Source organism: Myxocyprinus asiaticus, chromosome 42 (assembly GCF_019703515.2).
Source record: "Myxocyprinus asiaticus isolate MX2 ecotype Aquarium Trade chromosome 42, UBuf_Myxa_2, whole genome shotgun sequence".
Lineage (NCBI taxonomy): Eukaryota > Metazoa > Chordata > Actinopteri > Cypriniformes > Catostomidae > Myxocyprinus > Myxocyprinus asiaticus.
Window position 1 is genome coordinate 23,873,993 of NC_059385.1, and position 26,002 is coordinate 23,899,994.

Consider the following 26,002-nt stretch of genomic DNA (forward strand, 5'->3'; position numbering starts at 1 on the left):
GCAAACTTTTGAGCACAACTGTATTAAATTATTATTATTAGGCTGTTATTATTATCAAATTAATATTACAAATAATTTGCGTGTAGACACACAGACATGCGCTTGAAGTAACACTTTATTATATTAATAAGAACAGATGACAGAAAAGCCATCTATGCGCATGTATAACAGGTTCTCACTCTCTCTTTGATTCTGTCTTCTGAATTTTATTTGCAAGAACAGTATTGCCTATGACTGGGGTGTCAAACTCAGTTCCTGGAGGGCCGCAGCCCTGCAGAGTTCAGTTCCAGCCCTGCTCCAAAATGCCTCCCTGTAAATCTTCAAGCACTCCTGAAGACCTTGATTAGCTGCTTCTGGTGTGTTTAATTAGGGCTGGAGCTAAACTTTGCTGGACTGTGGCCCTCCAGGAACCGAGTTTGACACCCCTGGTCTATGAGAATGCTACAAATGACCTCAGACATCTCCCCTCAGGAGGTGCTTTGAGTTCAGTTCACTTTATTTCCACAGAGCAGTTCATTGTGACCACAACTCTGCAGCCTATACATCTGTGATTAAAGCATAAAATAATACAAAAACATGTTCACCTTGAACCATGATTTATATTTCAGTGATTATCATCATAATTATTTTTACATTTATAATTGTTTTTATTTCTTCATTTAAGTAATTTTCCGCCTGCATGTTTAGACGGATGCTTGCCTGACGGTAAATGGAAAGGTGGTTACTTATATATAATTTTTGCGATCACTTCATTATTTTAATTGCTTTTTCATTTTGATTGGATTGCAATTTGAATTTAGAAATGTATTTGATTTATGTTTTTTTCTATTATTTTTTTTTATGCAAAATCACTAAAAGCAAGAATATTCACCGATCCTTCAGCCTGGGGGTTGTCGATGTAATTGGATATTGCGAGATTATATTGTGAAGGAGGGAAAAAAAAAATTTATTCACACACGATGCATTTTCCCAGACAACTAAATACACGACCGGTAGAGAATGTACAGATGAAGTAGGTTAGTCTCCAAAGAGATGTTGCCCTTCACAACTGTTGTAAAGCCATCTTTCAAAAAGTTGAACAACACACATTTTAATTGCACTTAATTTTTTTCGAGTTTCATTTGAATTTTTGGTTAAAATAAATAAAAATTGCTTTATTGTGTAGGCTTAACCCTAACACTGCTTAACGAAAATTACCCCATAGTACCACCTAGTGTCCAACCAGCAGTAATACATTCGTCGTTTTCCTGTGGAGTTTTTAATTTTCTGTGACCAACCGACCAATAAAAACTTGGTCGACCAAGACTCTTCTCATCGACTAACGTTTGGTCGACTATTAGGGGGCAGCCCTATAAAGTAGGCTAAATAAAAAACAAATAAATGAAGAGCAGTCAGTGGCTTTCTTTACAATTTTGTTGTTTGGTTAATATTAACTACAAAATAGAGACAGCAACAGATCTATTAGGCTGCATTAATGCATTTACACTGCAACATCTTATGCACAGATCCTATATTTCTACACACACCTGATTGTTGCACCTGTTTGCATTCATGTAACACATATGCATCAGTCATGGGACGGGCATTGACCATGAAGAACATTTAACCATTTAGGCACGCGGCCGCATTGACCAATAGCGCTCACTGAAAATTGGTTAAATATATGCGTTGTTTCACGAATGATAATGCATAATTCCACCTTGTTTTCACACAAGATTTCACTCAAAGCTTCAGCTCTACACTGGAAAAAAAAAGAACATTATTGACTCCTTTGAGCCTGCAAGCAGTGCGCGGATGTTTTTTCTGTCTGGGTGGGAGAAATATTGTTAGCACACGTACAGCTTAGAGGGAACAGTCCTCACGTCCATAGCGACTGTTTTTCCCTATTTATGTGAAAACATCAATTAATAAAAATTCATCATTACATGTTCTTAGGACTGCCAACCCTCCTACATTATGTGGCTAGTATTACTTCAGGATGTGCATTTCATTTCACAGAGTTTTTACAAAGTGTTTGGTCTCCCAAATCTTCACGTACATAATACAAGTTCATGTGCCAAATTAAAGTAGAATAAAACTTGTTTAGACTGAAAATTTTCTGATGTTAAAAATGTCAATCTGCAGGTGTCTATGATTATTCATTGAAATGTTTCGATATACTGGTCATGAGCACTTTATACGTGATGTTAAATTTTAAGTTTTAACTGCAAATGTCACATCCTTAACACTGGAATTTCCGCACCGTAAGAATTGGTTTGGGACAAATTGCACTAAATCCTAGCGCACACTTTTCACATTTTAAGTTTGAGATGATGTTTGTTTCTACGTGCAAGAGAACGAAACTTGTTCTCTTGAAATTTTAGCTACAGTCGGGGAGGAGGATGGTCTTGAAACTCATGCACCTAGTCTGTGATTTGCTGTGTGAAGTGTGCACCATATCATCAATAAGAAACGGTGAGTCTTTAAATGTGCGCAGAGCGACGGGCTTCTGTGATATAGTGCATGCTTGTCAAAGACAACCCAGTAGATTCTACTAGTCAATTTAATCGGTTAATCAGATATAATATTAAATGTCACACCTTCAATAAAACAAATGAGGCATATAACAGCAAAAACTACAAGTCAACTACATTTCTTAACATATTATTCTTTTATTATTTTGTAATTTATTTGGGATTTTTCCCCTTTTTCACCCAAAAACCACAGAGACATAGCGTGTGTGGAGGCTTCACGCCATCCACCGCGGCATCCACGCTCAACTCACCATGCGCCCCACTGAGAATGAATCACACTATAGCGACCTCAAGGAAGTTACCCCATGTGACTCTACCCTCCCTAGCAACCAGACCAATTTGGTTGCTTAGGAGACCTGGCTGGAGTCACTCAGCATGCCCTGGGATTCGAACTATCGAACTCCAGGGGTGGTAGCCAGCGTCTTTTATCACTGAGCTACCCAGACCCCTTTAACTTATTATTCTTAACCTAAATGATCAGTTGAACTGATTAAAATGTGATGTTCACTAGCAAAGCATGCATACAAAAAAACTATGGATCTCACATCTTGAAAAACAAGCCATTAGATTGTGGATATCAGCCAGCTATTTAAAACAGGTTTGTTCCTCAAAGTTTTCCCTTGAGGTGCTTTTAGCCAATTCATGAAAATGGTGTCATTCTTGTTGACAATGGTGTCAGCAAAACTGCTAGTAATGGCAACCACCTAACAGGATATGGCAGAAAAGTGGTGGCAAAACCTATTGTGTTGTTCTGTGTATAGGCTTTAACATTGTTTTAGCTTGCTGTTAAATGTGATGTGTAGATATGGTACTTCCTGAATAGCTAAATCATGTTTAAAGAAACAACAACCGAGTATGGGCCAAATGTAATGGAATATGATCATTTATTACACTGCTGTTTTCAGCAGTACCTAATACTTACATAATCCTGACAACCCTATGAACAATTCAATCAAATTATGACACTGTCTATTGAAATGGACAGCACAATAAGGTGAACATTTCCTGTTAATAGCCATCCATTACGGGAAAACGGTGCAAAGTAGAAATTTCTTAAATGACGCAATTTTGAGAAATGTTTTCCTTTTTAACAGTTTTAAAGCTGAAGTATGTAACTTTTTCAGTGATAAAATACTTCCTTGTACTCAGTGGTTCATTTTCTCAAAAACTGTAAACGCTTTGTCTCTGTGGCACTATAAAATTCATGTGTACTCAACCAATAACTTGAGTTTGGGGCGGGACTATCTGAAGGTTCAAAGAACAGCAGATGAGGGGCGTATTCAGAAAGCAGTTTTGAAAACATATTTTTGCAAATCCGTTTGGTGGCACAAGTGGTTGTTTGTGATTTTCTCATTGACATAAATATAATTTGATATGAAGCATTCGTAGCGGTCATGTCCGTAACACATTTTTATGGGTGTTTATAGTAAAGAAGGGAGACCATTTGTCCATCATACTTAACATCAACATAAGATAGCTTTGTATATAAATGTGAATAAATATTGTTTTAGTGATATAAACTTAACCTCTAAAACGTTAGAGCGCTGAAACACAACAACATCAGAAATGTGGCTCTTATTCAGATGTACAGGTAGATGTCTAAACCTGCTGGGCATTACTGCCTGCCACACCTCCGCTGGTGCCTTCAGTTGTCCAGCTACGGGGTCATCAGCTGGGAGCCACCTATCACGGATGTTTCGCCCCATTAATCCCGGAACATCTCCTGGTGGAGGGGCGGCAGTCAGGGACATCTCCCTGCCACTCCCTCGCAGCTGGACACTGGATCCTTTCAATTGCCTTTCGTTCTTGCTTTCCCATCAAGGCATTCCTCCTTTCTCGTTGAGACATATCATACAACCAGGGTTCAATACACCACCCCCCCCATGAGCAGACCTACCCTATGTCCAAAGCCTCTTCTCTGTAAAACAAAAACACACAAGCTATGAACCTCTGCCTACCACCCATCCAGTGCCTATTTTTAAACCAATCCTCCAACAGATTAAGGAACTGTCTTGACATTTTCATGGAACTGCTCAGGTGCATAATTCATTGACTATTTTTATCTGATTTACAGTTTACTAACAGCAGCTAACATACATACATCCTCCAACCTTGTCTCATACAATGAATGTAACAATAACATTTTGGAAAACTGACTTTTACAGGCAAAGTTTTACATTTCGCTGCAGTTTCCTTGTATCATGAACACTAGAAGCGCTACAACAACTGTGAGTTTTATTCACTTTCACACAAACCACGAGTACAAGTTTTTCTTAATGGGCTACACATTTATATTGAAATAATGTGTGGTTAAATGTTTGTGTTTTTCATATAAAAGAGAACCCCCAATCAGTTCCACACAGTGAGTTAAAGATATTCTACACTGATAAAAGAAAAAAAAGTTGGTATCAGATTGGTATCGGCCAATACTGAGATTTTCGGTATCGGAATCGGATCAGTAGAGGAAAAACTGGTATCGGTGCACCCTTATATTAGATATGAAGGCACAGATGACAAAAGGTGTAATTTAATAATTTCCTGAGGTAATTTAATCGAAATGCGATTGTTTCTCTCTATAATTTATGCAGCTGAACATGCACAGGTAGAAATCTTGAAGGCGTCTGCTAAAGTAAGGAGAGAGTGGCTTAGCGTATGGTCAGTTCCACACAACAAAGGACGTAGTATTTTTTTATTTTTATTTACAAGCTCTTCCTCATTTTTTCTCGGAAAGTAAAGACACCTTTTAATGCAAAAAAAAAAATTTAACACAAAACTAACTAATGACAAATAAAAGTGCACCTACCCTACCATGTGGCAGGATTTTGAGTAACCGCAAAAGAAACGATCCTAAAATTTCTACCGGTTGACACCTGTCTACCACTGTAACGATTTAACTAAATTTAACTTTTATTGTTCAAACTTTCAGAAAGCTATAGTTGGACTTGCAAAGGAATAAAAATACATTTAACGAGACATCTCATTTTATGATTTAGCCTATGAACACAACTCTGGTTAACATTTAGCCAGTGCTAACATCTAACCAAAGTCATACAAGATGAGAGATGGTGTTGAATTACACACCCACCATTTCCTTCCAGATAAGCATGACTAAAGTGTGTTAACCAAATGATGGATCATAATCTACAGGATTAACTAGAGAACAAAATTTATTTTATAGCCTAAAAAGGTCAACATTTCATTTGTTTACCTTGACATGAAGTAATGAATTCAATTTTAGGTGAAACTCAATTACCAAATCACAATAAAGTAATTGGTGACACACTTGTGGCTGTGTTCTTGGGGGAGTACAAGACATATGTGAATAGGACAGTCGAGGACATTAGTTAAGCTAAGGTTTACAGTGGCACAATAGACAGAAGAAAGTTTTGGTTATGCACAACAACAGGATTAAAAGGATTAGCATATGACATGTAATTTGGTAGATCTTTGACATGCTCATCATTTCACATATGTTCAGTTGATGCATTTTGAATATTAATTTTTACTTCTCACAAGCTTTTATGTTTTGGTAGAAAGAAGACAATTGCCTATTAAAGCAAAAGACTATTACAGCTTATTTGCCTTTCATTATTCTTTCAAATAGATTACAATCAAAGAATAAATTGTTCACATATGTTGGCACATGACTCAATACAAATTTCTCAGCTTAGTCTAATGATGAATATTCTAGTTGTGTCGTGTGGTCACTTAAATATTGGCTGTCACACACATTAACTACAGTAGCAGGTGTAAATCAGTGTGACAGATAATTGTCCAGGGCTGTACGCTTATGTTTAAGGTGTTAGAACTGGTGCTAGTGGTCTACAAAATTCATTAGCACAAATTAAAATGTAATTTGCAGCCAAAAGCGCTCGTTCTTAATTTTGTATTAGCCTATTATTTTTACTTACTTTTATTATTTACGGTACGGATACCAAAATTTTGGATTTGGTACGAAACCAGCCCTGGAACCTCGATACTAAATCGATACATCAGCAACAAATAAATAGCCTCGGATTACAGATGAAATCACACAGTAATAGACTTGATTAAAAGAACTGCATAAAGTCTTGCAGTTTCAATTCTGCATTTTACATTTACATTTTCTGGATTCCATGTTTTATGTTTTAATTAAATGTGATCATCAAAACATTGTTTAATCATTGTGCGACCTTAAGGACATTTTTGTCTTTTTCAATCATTGTGTTAATGTCAACGGCATAAATTTTGCCAAAGGTGGGTGTATATTTGGGGGAATACATTTTTTTTTTTTATTGTTTTATATTTTCCACCAGATGGCGCCATTTCTCTCATGTTTTGCCTATGGAGCAAATACATGCTTTTTTCCTATTCTTCTTTGCTGTGTTATAGAGCACTGCAGGCCAGTTGAATAAATGATGCAGCTAAAATTGTGTGGGTGTGTTGGTATGGATGTCAGAGTGTGTTTTTTATGTGTGTATTGAGAAATGTGTGTGTATAAAAAACAGTGGCATTATGTAAACAAACTGGCAATTAAAGGGTTAAAATCCTGAAAATTAATGAATATTTGGTAGTTATGATCAGGACTGATGTTGGTTAAAAACAAAATCTAAGTCAGTGAAAGTGGAAAATAATATGAATATATCATATTTTTATGGCAGTGTTTTGACACGGACATTTTTGTCCTCTAAGGTCCTGAGTATTTTTTTTTTTTTTTTTTTTTTTTTTAAATCTGACACTGCACAAAAGAGAATGCATCAAAATCAATGTTGTTGCTAATCACTGACATATCCCAGACTGTGATAATCCCAACAAAAAAAAAAAAAGAAAATCCCCTTAGCATTTAGTATATGGAAAATAATTAATTTTTTCATAAGGACCTCGGAGTAACTTATTATTATTGACGCACAAGGGTTAATCAAATGAATACAAAGCTTTAAACAAATAAAAAATTATTTTCAGTAGAACAAATTTACATTTTACATTTTCAAATAAAGTGCTGTACAACAGAGCTTGACAAAATGAAAACATTAATAAAAAAGCCTCTGGCACAAGGCTGCTATGGCTGAATCACAGTGTGTTGATATTCAGTAGGCCTACACTTGCTTTTGTGATACTGCTTGCATGTAATAATAATGATTATTATTATTAAAAATAATAATGATAAAAATAATTAATCCATTTAACATTAATGTTATTAGTAGTATTAATGCTATTATCTTGAATATACAATTTTCCTACAGTGTATAAAAGTTTTCTGTCATAATGTCTTTACTTTCACGCATCCATTTAAACTGAGCTTTTACTTTGGCAGAACTTTTATTTTACCGTCAGGCAAGCATGCGTATAAACATGCAGGCGGAAAATTACTTACACAAATGAAGACATAAAAACAATTTTAAATGTAAAAATAATTATAATGACGATAATAATCACTGAAATATAAATCACGGTTCAAGGTGAATGTGTTTTTGTATTATTTATGTTTTAATCACAGATATATAGGCTGCAGAGTTGTGGTCACAAATGCTCTGTGGAAATAAAGCTGAAATGAACTCAAGCACCTCCTGAGCGGAGATGTCTGAGGTCATTTGCAGCCCTCATAGATGATACTGTTCTTGCAAAAAAAAATTCAGAAGACAGAAACAAAGAAAGAGTGAGAACCTTTTACATGCGCGTGTTCCACGAGACTGCACGCCTCCGTACAAATAGTGTGTCATACATGTGCAAAGACGGCTTTTCTGTCATCTGTTCTTAATAATATAATAAATTGTGTTTCTTCAAGTGCGTGTCTGTGTGCCACAGGGCAAATTATTTGTAATATTAATTTGATAATAATAACAGCCTAATAATAATAATTTAATAGATTAATGGGAAAATGAGCCAAATATTGTCTTGACATAGTCAAATGCATCAGCTATTGGCGATCACTCTGACCATCGTCGATCCCCAAGATCTAATTCTCATGATTCGAATCGATGTACAATATGAGGTTCACGATTCAATATCTCGATACGATATAATAACACTTAAATGGCAAAGTATGGCAGAAAATTGTGTTTATTTTTTTATGTTTGTGCAAAATGCACATTATAATTTCTCATTTTTAATACACAACATAAAAGCTCAAAGTTTAAATGATAACAATTTACTGGGCGTGAATAATAAATGTATCGTCATCATAGGCATCCTCCATTTGCCCGAGCGGAACCAGAGAGGATATCCCGGGAGATTACCTCGAGTGTTGGACATACTGCTTCAAATTGAAAACTGAGGTGATCTTTCGAGGTAAGACAAGTTATTTAACATGTGTTGTCAATATTGTCTATTTAAAGTCAAATCATTTTAGTTACGAAGCATTTATTTGTAGGAGTAACGCTAGTTATTTCTGGAAAAAATGACATGACCATTGGCGTTCATCGGACAGGCAGCTAGCCTCTATTTTTAAGCAAATTTCTGTGAGACTTGCTAAATAAACATTAGCTAGCAATACTATGTAAATGTTTAGCTAAATATCAATCACTTTTTTGGCCAATTTTGTTGCTTGTGAAAAATCCGCCTTAAGTAATGTGAGGCAGAGAGCAGACGCTGTTCAGACCTGCCTGGAAACTGGCCTGCTAGTTAGATAAGTTATCTTGCTTGTTGATTTTCCCATGTAATAAAAAAAATGGTAGATATCTTTCTATAATTTAGCAGATAGCCTTACCAATCCATCACACAGACATGATTTAGATTGTGTGTAGCTTCCTGTTAACAAGGAAAATCTGAGAGGGCTGTCTGCAGTTGGAAATTCTGATTAGTCTGCAAGCATTTGGTGACTATTCAGTGTATGGATTTGTGAAGAACATACTGCTGGCTACCAATTGTGTACTTTTTTTCTGTTGTAGAGATGTAAAGACAATGGCTCCCTGCTTTTGAGGGCATAAGCACACAGGAGGAAGATCTGCTGGACCAGGAACTACTGCAGGAAGACCCGGACAACGAGGAGATGGAGGATGAAATGGAACCTGATCCCCAGCCAAGACCATCAACTGGGTATGTATGAATGTGTATGTATTGTTTGTTTCTATTTCTCATATGACTGATACTCACAGTAACACTAACACTGTTACTCTTATTATTTTGGGTATGGCTAGCCATTCTCGCACAGATCCCAAGTCAGCTAGAAAGCATAAATGCTTCCCTGACACTGTTTCTTATCCCTCGTACTCTGATATCGATTCACAGGCACCAAAACCTCTCCCATTTAAGACTAGCCGTCCATTCGGTATTGACTTAGGTAGCGTGCATCAGGCTGTGATATGGTGTTGCGAGAAACTGACTTTTTCATGCTGTTTTTTACTCAGGCTCTATCTGAGATATGCAACTTTACAAACCGTCAGGGGTGGGAGCTCGTCCTAAATTGTCCGTCATATTCCAGCTACCAAGGAGCTTGGATGGAGGTGACCCCCGATGAATTTTAAAAATTTCCTGGGTTACATGGGGTTTTCAATTCTCCCTGATTCCCATTATCATTGGGGAATCAGGTCACTTCAGGGCTCGTGGGCGAGGGGATTTATGTCACATGACCGCTACAAGGCTCTTTTAGCAGCTCTAGATGTTGTAGACCCTAACACAGAGGATAATCAGGATCGCTTTAGGAAGTTGTATTATCTTATGGACCACATCAAACAAAAATGCCAGCAGCTCTTTCAGCCTAACCAAAATCTCACAATAGATGAACGTATGGTCAAGTCTAAAGCTCGGTCAGGATTTAAACAATACATAAAGAGCAAGCCTACTCGGTGGGGTTTTAAATTATGAGTAATTGCAACATCAGACTCAGGGTATACTCTCGACTTTAATGTTTACACAGGTAGTCATGATGGGCGTGTCACTGACTTGGCCACCAAAGTAGTTGAATCGTTACTGCAGCCATTCAAAGACCAGGGCCACGATGTTTGGTTTGACAACTTTTACACGTCTCCAGCTCTTATGGTTAAGTTGTTAGAAATGGGAACTAATGCCTGTGGGACATGCGGGGTGAATCGTAAACTGTTTCCTGCAGAATTTAAAGACATCAAAAGATGGGAACGCAAGACAGCTCGTGGGGATATGAGGTGGTGTAGGATTGAGGGGAATATACTTGTATACTTGCATTTACATGCCTCTCCAATTTCCACAATGCGAATGGCTCAACCGAAATTACTAGGTTTGTAAAAAATGATGGCGACTGGACAAGTAGCCCTCCAGCCCACTGTCATCAGCGATTTATAACAAAAACATGGGCGGTGTTGATAGGTTAGACCAAATGATAAAATCGAACGACGTCCTTCAAAAAACTCAGAAGTGGTGGAAGACTCTTTTTTTTTCCAGTTCATAGACATTGCCGTCATCAATAGTTTCATATTGTTTAAGGAATGGCAACACATTCATGTGGCACCAGGGGATGAGCATAGACCGGTGAACTTAACCCAGATAGATTTCAGAGAAAACCTGGCTCGTCAGCTGGGAGGTATCGATATTCACGCAAGTTTCCCTTTGCATACACTAAAGCCTGTAGTCCCTCCTTCGTCATCACTCCACACAGCCCATGTCCCTAAATTTGAAGAGTCCTCTAAGAGATGTTGGCTATGCTCTCGGAAAAGCAGGACTGAAAATAAAACTAAAGTATCTTGTTGCGGACCGGAATGTAATGGCAAAAGACTTTGCTTGGTTCACGATAGGAACTCTTTTCAGTCTTGGCACTGAAAGTTTCGCGAAGAGGCCTAGGTTGGGCTGTGTTTACTGGTGTTGTCGTCCTCCTCCTCCCCTCTTTTCTCCCTCTCTTCTCTCCACAGGTATTGCAGTTGTTGAGTATTTATGAATTTATATATATTCTGTTCCTGCACTCTATTAAAAATTTATTTACTGTAGATAGTTCGAAAGTTTGATTTTGTATGTTTTGATGTGTAATTCATGTGTAATTCTAATGTTCAAATTAAATAAAGTGTGTGTTTTATTGAACACATAAAATGTATATTTCAGTGTTTGTGTCCTTCAATTTCAGATGCAATCTCAATTTATTATTACAGGTGCTCAAAAGGAGTATTAGAGGAGTGGTCATGTGAAATCTTAACATTCTAAATGTTTGTTTTATTCCGTTTTCCCACTAATCACTAGAACGGTCATAACTTTTAAACAACAGATTATATTTCTAATATGTCTGCTATTCTACATTGCCTACAAAATTATGTGTATTTCATACACTCTAAGTTTCCCTCTAGCTTGTAATTAAAATGGTTGAAAATGCAGTTGTCTGAAGTATGGTGGCCGGAGAAGATTTTTGTAAAAATTGCTGTGAAATCTTAAGGATGATTAGCCTTAAATAATCATACATATCATTTGAAAGCCCTAGTTCTTCTCTTCAATATGGTATATACAGTTCAGGTGTGTGATGTTATGAATATGTAATATGAAAATGGATATGAATATCATATTCTGGCACAGAATGGAATTTTCGGAATTTTGGGCTCAGGCTTTAAAGGGTTTAAGGACCTTGTGTGAACCCTGTAAACAGTAGGAAGTGTAGGAAAAAAGCGCAATGGGGTAAAATCAAGAGAGATGTGAAGTTTGACGGGTCAGTTTTGCCTTAGTCTGATTCAATTTTTTTGATACACGATATATCGAAATTCGATATATCATCCCATCCCGGTTTGCCATGATACAGTGATTGGTGGATTTTCTCCCTCAGGATCCTGCGTAGTGTAGTTCTTCAAAAGGAATTCTGCTAATAAACATCTGTCTGTTGCACTATACCAATCAATGTCAACCGTGTTCATGTCAAAAACAGACCACTCCCCTTTACTCTTATTACACGTGCGAATGGGTTAAAATTAGTCTTTTCATATTACATTTTTAATAACAAACGTGAGTTAAATTTAAACAGTTTAGATGTGGTGCATAGTCATGTCACACCACTTCAACTAGCCTAAGATGTGCAAAATACACAATCAAATACACAATCAGCCAAATTAACAGACAAGTCTTCATAGCAGTTTCTCACCATCAACATGCTATCAATATCGTGATTGCTGTCAAACAAAAAAGTCATGCATGCCTTGTATGTTTTTCTACAAAGGCTTTGTGTGCAAAATGTATAATGTTATTAGTTGTTGTATACGGCTAACTTCCTATATTTTTTATTAGTGTTTGAACGATATGGGTTTATCAATGGCCGATACCGATATCTATAAGGATGGCCGATACAAATGTGGATAAACAATCCAATTTAACAACAACAAATCAGATTTCACAGAAATCACATTTCTACAGTGAAACAAACACTTGTTTTATGCATTTTTCTTAAATTTGCATAAACGTAAGCTGAAACCTTGAAAACAGAAAGTGTTGACTATCCAATGACAAATGTATACTTTAGGGCTAGTCAACTGGCGACCCGCGGGCCAAATCCGGCCCGCCAACCATATTTTCTGGCCCTCCAATTTATTTATGATAAAATAGCCTCGCCGTCCGAAATACCAGAGTGCTCTATGGTTCATAGGCTTGAGCCTCAGCAATCAGTGGTGAGTTTAACAACGCTCAATGGCGCATGCAACATCATTAAGCCATCATCAGTTGTCCGGACCAGAGCAAGTGTTTAAGCTTTTCTGGTGATAGTTTAGTTAAACTGCTTTGCTAAAAATGGATCGCACCGTTTAGGTGAGCATTCGATCGCGTCTTTTTCAATCAAATGTATTGATAAAATTATCATCGCCGTTATTACAGAAATGTTGTCAGCCCATACGCACATCTCAGGCAACATAAGATAAATAGACGATGAAAACCGAACGTTCAAAGAAAATGTGTTGAAAATGTTGCTTTTATTCACTATTCTTGAAGTGTTAAATGGGTATGTCTCATCTGTTTATGGTCTCGTAAAAAGTGATAATGTGGAACCCCCACTGATTAGGATGATACTTTATAGAGAAAATGGAAGAATAGGCATTTTCTCTATTTTTTCAAAAAGAAAAGAAAATTTTAAATATATTCTTAAGTAAACATGACATTTCTATATGGCCATTGTTTTCAAATGCGGGTTGATACTGTGAGAGGGTTTTAGCAGATCTAAATGTTCCTCCTTAGTTTTCATAATCTGTAAACTATAGACCTAAAATGTTGAAATTATTATTGTTTTGTTTGTTTTTTCCAAAGTAAAGTTGATCAAAAGTTATTTGTTAGTTAACAGCCAGTTCTAATGAAGGAATTTATTAACAGACCTTGAAACATGATAACTCAATATACAGAATACCCTGTGACAATTTTAATATAATAAAAGCACAGTGTTAAGGGAGTTGTTTTTTTAAGTAACATGTTATTTGTGAGGAAAGTGCTAGCTAAGATGAATCCGGAAAAATGTTTGGCCCCTGCCAAGTTTTCATCTGGATAATCTGGCCCTCACAAGAAAGTAGTTGAAGAACGCTACTATTAGAGGTCGACCAATATATCGGTTTTGCCGATTAATCGGCACCGATAACAGATTTCTGGAACTATCGGTTATCGGCAAAAATCCACACCGATAGTTTTTCCCCGTTGCGTCTGAGAGATATGAGAGCAGCCTCTAGAGGCAAAATAAAAACTATCACTTCACTTGTTGTGTTTGTTTTGACATGTGAGACTACACTCTGTATGGAGCGGAACACTTCAGATGTTGATTTAAAACATCAACAACGAAAAGGTTTGTATACGGTACACTATAGTACACGTTTTCATATCATTATAAAGGAATTAATTTGTTGACTAGATGCTGCATTAGTAGAGAACAGCAGCATGTTTGCCGACAAGGCTGAGAGGATGCTAATATTAAAGCTAACCTCAAACAGTTAGAACAATGTGACAGAAATACACGCAAGTCCTACCCAAATGTTTAAATGTCACGATTGTTACCATCTATTTGCATTAGTTTTTATTAGGGATGGGCACGTGTACTCAAGTATTTGGATGTGGCAGCAATGATCGATCATGAAAATGATGATCGATAGTGATCATGCATGATGTGACTTCTCAATTAATTCGAAATCCAGTGACAATTACCAGACAACTAAACACAAACGTGCCAAAGAGGGAGCTTATTTTTAATTTTGAGACTGATTACGTTGTGATTTTGAGGGGTACACTGATTGTCAGAGACGTCTCATAGCAACCAAACTGATATACGATGCAGCAATGCTACCGTTATGATAATCAAAAGAGTGATGTAACACACACCTGCATCACGACGAGATGAATTAAGATTTCCAAGTTAGCTGTCCGATATAAAGTGTCATTCAATTGCACTTTCCCCAATTGAAAGGTGGAAATTCAGAATCTCCGAGTTGAATGGAACGCTTCATGAATCACAGAAACAACAATGCAGAACATTGCGGCTTTCCTCACTAGAGTGAACACACCAGGTGCACAAACACACCAGGCGCGTGTGGCAGTGGACTAAACGCGCTGAAGCAGCACATATACAGCAGGCGAGTGTTTCAAACAGCAAGACAGAGCGCAGCTAAATGGAACTTCATCTTAACACGCATATTTAAAACAAGATGGTTATGGCGTCTCCTGTTATTTGAAAATAGACAGTTCAGACAGTCACTAAAAAAACTGGTGCACGCTTACTAAGATTACTACAGTAACCTGAAGGAAGAACAGACAGACGCGTGAGAGTTGGGCAGCGAATCTTTACATAATGACAAAATAGGATGCATTATATTTTGATTATGCAATCTTTTGTACATTTTGTAACAGCCTATAATAATGAATAGATGATACACTGGAACAAGGCACAATGTAGCAGCCATAGACGTTTGTCAGACATGTTATTATACATACAGTTACGTACGTGTCATTGCCCCGAGTACACGACGGGTAATTAGTCCAAGTACTCGAGCAGACAAAATGACCAAAATGCCCATCCCTAGTTTAAATGCTTTGTCAGGAAAGATGTTCAACTTGGAAACGTGTGTCTGGAGATCTTCGTGTTCGGTTCCATTCTGTTGTGTACCGTCTGTTTGAACAGCCCCTGGCCTGGGCTCATAGTCTGAGCCGCTTCACCACAGAGTTCAGCCGAATACCACTGCTATCTGTGAATATTGCTACTCTACATACAACAATAAAAAACAATGTGGAATTTCGCTGTTATTATGAGGCTTGAGTCTGGAGTAGTAGGAATCAGTGCAAGTGTAACACCATGTGAACTGTCTATTAAAGAGTTTCCCCCCTCATTTTACTTCTGACTTAACGATTGAGAATATGGACCAACTAAAACTTATTTTATGCACATTAGTTGAAAATGAAATGCTGTTTTTTTAACAGCCAGAATAGGAATGTTCTATGCAATAATATAACGGTGCTGAATGGTTTATGTATTTATTGTGCCCTCTTGTGGACTACGGAAACAACATCAATTTAAAAATCAGCTGACTTTAAAATTTGAATATTAGTTCATATATATTAATATTTATTTCATTTTAAAATGTACAATACATTTTCTTGGTTCAGTCAGAACTGTTTATTTTTGTAATAAAGTTCAGCACTATTTTACTTTGTGTTATTTTTTCATTCAGTATAAATTTTAAAAACTATCGGTTGATTAATTGGTTATCGGCAGGTACAGCCCAACTTAGTTATCGGTCAAACTTTAGCTGCTATAGGTAGATTTTGGAACTGACACAAGGGAAAGTTAACGCTTCTGTTAATCGGCCAAGCGAACATCGGCTAATGCAGATAATCGCAAAATGGCCAGATACTGTAATTGGCCTGTTAATAGGCCTGGCTGATATATGGGTCTATCACTAATATTCAAACCTAAAAAAAAATACAAATAAATAAAACAGTGTAAACCGCAAGGGTACAGCAAAGGTTTACACTTCAAATTAGTGAATGATATCTGCTGTTGGCCATTTCCCACTTAAATCTCAACATAGGCCCAAAACCCATATACTTGGAGCTTTAGTTCTCAAGACATCTAATAATGACCACCAGGACACTTCTTCCCTGACCAAGAGGCTTGCAAAGGGTGAAAATTAAGACACGAGGCCATTCATATCAGCCTAGAAATGGCCAGAGTGAGCCTAATAAAAGAGGAAATCACCCTGATCTTTAAACTTAGTTTACACATCATGCCTGTCTCTCAAAACCTAGTAAGCTGCCCACCTGGATATCATTTTAGAGCATCATATCCGCATTTTCGAACGTTCCGAGAGCGACTGTGGTGCCCAAAAATGCTGTCCAGGCAGGCAGCACACTAGGTTGAGAGACAGCCCATGTCTTGCATATATATATATATATATATATATATATATATATATATACACAGCTCTCTGCCTTAAAGAGAGGATTAGAGCAGCTAATAAGTTAAACCACGGCCACCACGACCACATCTACGATTGCCCACAAAAAGCACAGATTCGGATCAGAAACCATGAAATGAAGATAAATCAACAAGATCATGCTGAAATAATCGTATGATGGTCGTGCTAGCACGCTAGCGCAATGCATTTCTCTTTGTCACTATTGAGACACACTACACATAAACACACACAATCGACAGGAAATTGACATTAACAGCCTTGCAATTGGAAATAAACTATTTATGAGGTGAAATAGCTCAAATGAATGTTCTGTTCAGCAGTGGTTTGGATTAAAGCACTAACCCCGTATAAATGAGAGCTAATGGGCTAAATTAGAAGCAAAATTCGCCTCGAGCTTAGACAGGAGCAAAAATATCACGGTAGTGAAATAATCATTTTTAGATGCTGACAGTCGTTATACGTGTACAAAAGCATGTTAAATGTCGGTTTTTTTGTGTGAATGGTGATGTTTGTTGGCACTCACCAGGAGTAGCTCTGCTCCGCCATGTCAGTCAGTCAGTCAGTGAGGTAGGCAGGCAGGCGGCGTTGAGGACTCAGGTTCGGCTCTAACGACGAGATTATCTCCTCTACGCGCACACGGTTTCGCCTTCTTTAATGAGCCCACTCCGATAACAACATGGCGATGTGTTTTCGCTCGGCAGCTCGCAGCAGAAACGACAATGACTGTGGCTTTGCTGCTAGCTGTGGCTAAGAAACAAAAGCGGTCCGGGAAAAATACGACTTCAGCTGACAGTCAAAACAGGCCCGCGATCAAAGGCCCTCAGACGAGCTGCACCCCCATCTTGGGTGTACCTGCATATAGAGAGAGAGAGCTGTACTGTGTTTACCCTGTTAGCAGTATTGGAAGCTCACAGATAGCTTTGTTTTCTATGGCGAACATACAGTGCGCGTGAATGTTGCTCCTGCCAAAGAAATGCGCGTGCACGGCTTTGCCCACAATGATAAGATTGAAGGGACAGTCTCTGCCACTAGGTGACATGCTACTCAGAACCAATAGTTGGCCGTGGGAGCTGGAGAAATCATGTAATACATTTGAAACTAATACATGTGATACAGATATATTGCGGGGGGATGTCAACCTTGGGCCAATTTTAAAGACTCTTATGATTAAATGCCAGTGCCATCCTCATTTAATTTTCTAATTTCCTCTGTATTAAGTGGACTAGCCATTAAATGCTTCAGGAAATAATACAATACCTAAAGACTACATATATTGTAATTTTTTAGCCCATCATATAGCCTAGAGCATTAATGTTTATTTTATTTTTTGTATAGTTTCTGTACTTTAATTTTACTACATTATATAAAAAGACATGTTTTTTTCATTTTACACTTGACAATAATCTGATCATTAAAGGTGCACTCAGTTATTCCTCAATAAAAAAGTTTTACTCCTTAAGAAATAAGTACTTTTGAAAGACATGTCATAATCATGAAAACCTACGTGAGATCAAGAAAAATGTTTTCCCCTCTCCATTTTGGAATGCCCAATTCCCAATGCGCTCTAAGTCCTTGTGGTGGCGTAGTGACTTGCCTCAATCTGGGTGGTGGAGGACGAATCCCAGTTGCCTCCACGTCTGAGACAGTCAATCTGCGCATCTTATCAGTGGCCTGTTGAGCGTGTTACCGCGGATACGTAGGGGGTGTGGAGACTTCACGCTATTCTCCGTGGCATCCATGTACAACTCACAACACACTCAAATGAGAGCGAGAACCATATTATAGCGACCATGAGGAGGTTACCCCATGTGACTCTACCCTCCCTAGCAACCGGGCCAATTTGGTTGCTTAGGAGACCTGGCTGGAGTCACTCAGCACACCCTGGATTTGAACTCATAACTCCAGGTGTGGTAGTCAGCGTCTTTACTTGCTGAGCTACCCAGGCCCTGAAGACTCCATTTAAAAGCTGTTTTATTTTGCATGAAGAGGGTCCCCTCATGGGGGCGGCCATGTTAGGATCACATGACCAGCTAAATACTACTGGCTTAATCTCAGTAACTGCCCTGTTATTGGACAATTCAATTAATTTAATCCTTGCTGAGTATGAATATTGAATTTCTGCAATGGCATCAGTAAATGAAAACTATTGGTTTTGAATAATGCTGCAGGCATGCCGCTAGGTCAGAATCAGATTTCTATAAAGAAAGCAGAAAGAAAGAAAGAGAGAAAAAGAAAGATTTTCTATTTATTATTCATTTTTCCAATTGACGACATTACTGGATTTCCCTAAAGGGAAGTTTTGTCAGGTTTGGTCAATTCTGCCTGGAGGGAAGAGCCTTTTTTCTGAAAGTCAGAGTGTCAGACTGTTTCTCTTGCTCAAAGAGCACTCAATCACGAGGAGTGTGTATGCCAAACTAATTGTAAGTTTATATGACACGATTTTAAGAAAGTGCAAGTTCACAATTGCTTACTGAAAATTACAGATGATGAAGATGATTGAGAATGTGGGGAAGTAATTACGACAAGCAAAGTTTCATTGTGAAATTAAAAAAGATTTCTTCACACAAAGGAAATAACTAAAGGTTATGTCTCTTTCCTCTTCCAACCTTGAAAATTCATCATCATACATTAAAGATGAAAAGTCACATCCTGTATCGAATCATTACGGGACTTGAATTGTCCCGTATTTTAAGCTGGTCAGATGGCATCACGGTGAAATCGTTCAAGATTAATAATTTAACCTTGATATTGGTTGTAAATGTTGCCTAATATGATAAATAAATCCACAAACTGTGCTAAAATGTCCTAATACTGTGGCAGGTGTGATAAGGGACCATCTGAAAAGTCCACACTAGCAACAACTGCCATCGCAACCAATCACGCCCGCCCTGCCAAACAACTTTAGAGAGAGTGTCCTTTATTCCAAAAGTGGCAACCCTAGTTCTGAGTGTTTTGCAGCTGCTGGGGTGTTGTGGGTGGTTCCCAAAGCATTACTATGTGATTGTTAAGGTATTCTGGGTGGTTTTTAGTACAGTGCTATGTGTTTGCTAAGGTGTTTGAGCAGGTTCTAGTGCATTGATATGCAGTTGCTAGGGTGTTGTTGGTGGTTGCCAGGGTGTTGCTATGTGGCTGCAAAGGTGTTTTGAATGGTTTTAGTGCAATGTTATACAGTTGCTAGGGTGTTGTGTGTGGTTGCTTTCTACGGCATTGCTATGTGGTTGTTGAGGTGTACTGAGAGGTTTTTAGCATATTGTTATGCAGCTGCTAGGGTGTTGTGGGTGATTGAAAGGCATTACTATGCGTTTTCTAAGGTGTTCTGACTTGTTTTTAATGCATTGCAGATGCAAGGATGTTGTGGGTGGTTGCCAGGTTGTTGCTCTCTTGTTGCTAAGGTGATCTGAGTGGTTTTTAGCGCAGTTATGCAGTTGCTAGGGTGTTGTGAGTGGTTGCCAGGGCGTTCCTATGTGGTTGCTAAAGTGTTCTGAGTGTTTTTTTAGTGCATTGTAATGCAGATGCTCAAGTCACTCTAGTAGCAGTTATAATACTTTATTATAGTAATAGCACTTCTTAGTTTTAATACTGGTTCTATATGGAGGGCCAGTTACTCAAAATTAAATAATAAAAAAAAATTACATAAATCATTAAATATAAAATGAAATTGTTAAAAAAAAAAAGTATAAATAAATCACTTAATAAATTAATCAATGCCCATTGTATTTCATGTTAGCACTAGTTTGCATCCATTTTAATTTTAGCCATTTCTTTGGTAACCTTAAAAATTAAAAGACATGAAGCTTGCACTTTTTAAGCTAAGCATTTTCGTTTCGTAACTTTTATATTTTCAGGGTTACGTTACTGGCACATCACTCAGTGACAATGGGCATCAAAATGTATTTCTTTGGACTTTTTGTTTAGTGAGTTTAGATGTGTTTGAGCTTGGTAGATTAAGAGACTTCTTGTTAACTATTGCAGATGAAGCTGCCATCTACAAAACTTACAATCACTTAACAGAGTGACATGCAGATAGCCACAGCCCTGAAAATGAAAATGAGAAGACACGAAGCCCATGCTTAAATGAAAAATCAACCCAAAGATAATGCTAAAATTAAAGTGGCCGCAAAAATGAAATACAAGGGATTTAATGATTAATTTATTTCATTTTTATATATTTATTTGTTTGTAGTTTTAGTTTTTCATTACACATTTATTGATGAATTAAAATATTTATTTCATGATTTAATTTTGAGTAATTTGGCTCCATAGTTTTGGGGTTTGTTCAAATGCCCAGTCCTAAGTATGGGGTTCACATGTACATCTCTGAGATGTCTGTTTAAGAGCATTTCATCAGGAAAGCATCACGTTCTAATTAACATCTGATAAGCATCTTAAAAAGATCAGATTTACATACATTCTAAACATCTCAAAGAAATCTGTAGAATGTTTTTCTTTTTTTTTTTTTAACATCTGCAAGGAAATGTCTTATAGACGTATTGGCGATAAGAAAACAACCTAAAAATGTTGTCTCCCAGATGTAAACACACATGAAATAGACGTCTCTGTGATGTACTTGTGCTATCAGGGAAAAGTAAAGATGTAATGATGTAAGCACTAAATAGTAATGATGCTTTCCTTTGTAAGCACCACTAACCACATATTTTACAACTGAAACACGAAGTAATGCAATCTAGAAGTAACATGAATAAAATCACATGAATGCAGCTCTCTTACACACATCTTTAATTTCCTTTGAGACATTTATTGAGTATCAGAAGACACATGACAACTTCCTTTCATGCTGACGCATAATATAATTTCTAACCACTAGATGGCATACCAGTGAAAGAGAAAATTATGCTTCACTAACAAAACAAAGAGGACTTTCGACAGCCCGTCAACATCCATTGAATATGGACTCACAATTGTGGATGACCACTATATTCAGTATTGTCTGAAATGTACATGTAACATATCCAGTGCATCATTTTAATGACTGAATCAAAATTACTTCCAGATATTTACAATGTTTACCCAGTTGAATGCCTATATTAATATTTACCATCAAATAAATGCAGACTGTCAGGCTTCAGATGTGTTATAGCAGCAAACACAAGACGTGAAGTGGGTGAGAAGAAAGGAGGTTAATGTGTTAGATGTGGAACACTATCTAGGTCATAAGAGGGGTGGGTGATGGGTTGCACCTCCTCATCAAGGCCTATATTGCAATACATTCTTTATAGCCATCTGTCAATAAGAGCACTAATGAACTTCTGCTAAATCAATGGGCATTGGAGGGGGACATCTCAACAGCATCCTTGCACAGCTGTCAGTCAAGTTTAAAAGGACAGCTGATATATAGTTAGATACCCTGTCCTCATTTACTTACCATCATGTTGTTCCAAACTCATGTAACCTTTAATCCTTATGTGTTCCATGGAAGAAATAAAGACACATGGGTTTGGAACAACATGAGGGTGAGCAAATGTTGAAATAATTTTCATTTTTTGGAGGTGAATTATCCCTTAACAGCCTTTTTTTACTGAAAAATTGTGTTGACAGGAACTGCTGAAATACCAGAAATGAGAGAGCGATAGAAGAGATCCGGTCCAATAAATCTTGGTTGATTAGCTATACTTCCTGTAAGCAACTCTGGCACTAATACTCATGCACACTTGCTGATACAAAGCACCTGATAACATAGGTGCATGAGAAATGTAATGTTTCATTGCTATTACTGTAACAGACATCAATTTGAACTGATTATAATGGCTGAATTGATCAGTGAAACCGATACATTATTCCATCGACATTTTCTCTTCCTGTTTTTTTTAGTTACATGAAACTCATGTTTTGACCTTTCATTTACAGTGCTGTATTTGGACACATAAGCTACAATGAAAAATGTATGAATGCCTTTGGATAATACAATAAAATGTCAAACCATGTACCATGTGTGATCTTAAGGGGAACTGACTTTATACAAAAAATAAATAAATAAATAAAACAAATAAAATAAAAAGATCTAGCATCTTTTATTTGCAGATAACACCTGGTTTGATATTTTGCTTTCTAATGCAGTAACAATCTATGGAGCCCCTAAGAGGACAGGGCGAGGATTTTTGTTTTTCTGAAATAGTTTTGTATTCCCTCGCAATAAGTTTTGCATGCCCTCTCAATAAATTGACCATGGTTTTACTACAGTAACCATATTTTAACCTTGATATTCGTAGTAAAACCATAGTAATAATACAACAAAATGAAAACCGGGGTAATAAAAAACATATTATTGTGGTTCTTATGGTTTTACTATACAAATACTGTAATTTAACTATGGTTTACTATAGTAACAGTGTAGACTGTAACCATAGTTTTTGGTGGAAATAATTTTTCTATAGTAATATTGTAGAAACTATGAAAAATAAGTTAAACAACCATGTTTTTTGGTGAAAACCATGGTTTTAATACAGTAAACTGTATTATTTCATTTTCATTTATTTATTAATATAACATCATCTTTTTTTAATGTCCAAAAAGGAATAGGCTGAAGCCAAACCTTATTATGCCTACCCTTTTTACCCCTCTAGTTTTAGTTCTCTCTTTAAATATTTCCATTTACAGTCCTATTCACAACTCATAAGAAAAAAACAAAGAAAATATCAAGAAAAAATAAGAGCAAAATGGCTATATAACATTATAAATTTATCTTCACCCTAACACATAAATCATTTGAATCAAACTTAACAAAATTTTGTTTGCTTTAACTACTTAATTTCTACATGACACATACATTTATACAAATAAATATCCATATATGCATAATGCAATGTTCCTATCAACCTTTCCTTTCATACTTTCTAAACACTGCAATTGTATTTATTCTCTTAATTGTTTCATACAATTTTTTTGTTTGTTTAAATACCATTGTATTTGTAGTAAAACCATAATAACCAGAAAATTATGATTTCTATTACCATAGTTTTAATTTTTCTGTATTATTACTGATTTTACTAAGAATATCAAGGTTAAAATATGGTTACTTTAGTAAAACCATGGTTAATTTATTGTGAGGGAATGCAAAACTGTTGCAAGGGTGCAAATCTTATTGCGAGGACACGCAAAAATATTTCAGGAAAAAAATTCCTGTGCTGTCCTCTTAGGGGCTCCATAACAATCATACATTTTGAAGTGTCCACTGTATGTTTAAATGCATGTTTGAAGCATTTGAAACTAGATTTAGCAAGTTAGGAAAAACATGGAAGTAAACACTTCCTTAGTTTCATTAACATTTTCAGGTTAAGGGAAAAACATGATGTTTGTTAACTGTCATCTATGGCAATATTATATGTACTAACAGCTATACTTATGCTGCAGTGTTTATCATAATTAAGGTTGGTTAAAACAAGGGGGGGAAAAAACCCTTAAAGTGTTAGTTCACCCAAAAATGAAAATTCTCTCATGATTTACTCACCCTCATGCCATCCCAGATGTGTATGACTTACTTTCATCTGCTGAATACAAACAAAGATTTTTAGAAGAATATTTCAGCTCTGTAGGTCCATACAATGCAAGTGAATGGGTGCCAAAATATTGAAGCTCCAAAATCCACATAAGGGCAAAATAAAAGTACTCCAGACGACTCTGGTGGTTAAATCCATATATTCTGAAGTGATCAGATAGGTGTGAGTGAGAAACAGATCAATAACAGGAACTATTTCTTTAATGAAAACCTTTCCAGGGACTATTGATATAAAACAGGTTCCTGTTAAACACATAACTGGCTTTAACACTGTGCTTAACTAAAAGATAAGATGTCTGGCTTGAGATAACTTCACTTCCCTTGAGTTTAAAGTTCCTGTCCAAGTCAAAATGGGCACCCTGGTTACCAGTCGGGGTATGTGATATCACTGTACAGGAAGTGGAAAGTTTACATCCCCTGGGTGAGCAAAGCTACACAACACCAGACACACAGAGGATTTGATACCAAAACAAAACAAAAACACAAAAACACAGCACCTGTCAACTCAAACAGATGCATAGTGTAAACACATAGTAAGTCATATCCACCAGATGTAGCATATGTTCCTTAACAATATTAAACTAAATCCATATCCCTTGTAGTAGCCAAACCTAAAACGGGTGCGTGTCTCATTCCACTACCTATTTAGGGCACTAGCAAGGGTGGACTCAAGATGGTGCCGAGTATGGCTGCTGCGTTGCGAGCCCCGACACAACATGGTAGCGTTTTGTTTGTTTTGTTTACAGTTCTTATGTTTTTTGTCTTGGATGTTGTCTGCCTTATTGTCTACGACAGACAAACACTTTCAGACATTGGTTCAGCAATTACACACTGTAAACCGGACTTCAAATTCCTCAATGCCGACCCGCTGTTAACAAACACGCAAGCGGACCCCTTTGTCTGTGTTGCACGGCCGCGGAAACGCAAAAGGAACAGGGGAAACAGAGCCAGCGTTCTCATCAGAGTAAGACGCCGCGCAAATCGACCCCCGCTACCCACTATTCTACTGGCAAATGCTCAGTCTCTGGATAACAAGCTCTGTGAGCCGAAAGCGCGGATCTATTTCCAACGAGAGACGAGGAACTGCTGCATTCTCTGCCTTACGGAAACTTGGATATCTGAAGAGATTCCAGACTCAGCCATTGAACCCGGGGGGTTCTCAGTGCACCGAGCAGACAGAGCGAAAGACCTCTCAGGTAAAAGCAGAGGTGGTGGTATATGTTTTATGATCAACAAATCCTGGTGTGATCAGAGGAACGTACATTCTATCAAGTCTTTCTGCTCTTCTGATCTGGAATTTCTCATGTTTCTGTGTCGACCATTCTGGCTACTGAGGGAATTCACAGCGGTCATTATCACTGCTGTGTACATCCCGCCACAAGCCGACACAGACCGGGCACTCAAGGAACTGTATGGGAGTATAAGTGAGCAGGAAACCGTGCACCCTGAGGCCGCGTTCATTGTGACCGGGGACTTTAATAAAGCCAGTTTCAAATCAGTCGCACCAAAATACCACCAACACATTAGTTTCAACACACGAGGGGACCGGGTTTTGGACCATTGCCACTCTCCCTTCCGGGATGGCTACAAATCCCTCCCCCGCCCACCATTTGGCAAATTGGACCACTCTTCCATTCTGCTTCTGCCCGCTTACAGACAGAAACTGAAACAGGAAGCACCCA

General features: G+C 37.4%; 1 protein-coding gene across 1 annotated transcript in view; it reads right to left on the reverse strand.

Moving 5' to 3' along the window:
* The window catches only part of LOC127432763 (signal peptide peptidase-like 3), a 77,330-nt gene extending 59,517 nt beyond the window's left edge, over nucleotides 1-17,813 (reverse strand). The window contains exon 1 of the mRNA XM_051684172.1: nucleotides 17,331-17,813. Coding sequence (XP_051540132.1) covers nucleotides 17,331-17,353 — 23 coding nt within the window. The 5' untranslated portion in view covers nucleotides 17,354-17,813. The remainder of the gene's footprint in view (nucleotides 1-17,330) is intronic.
* Nucleotides 17,814-26,002: the final 8,189 nt, after the last annotated feature.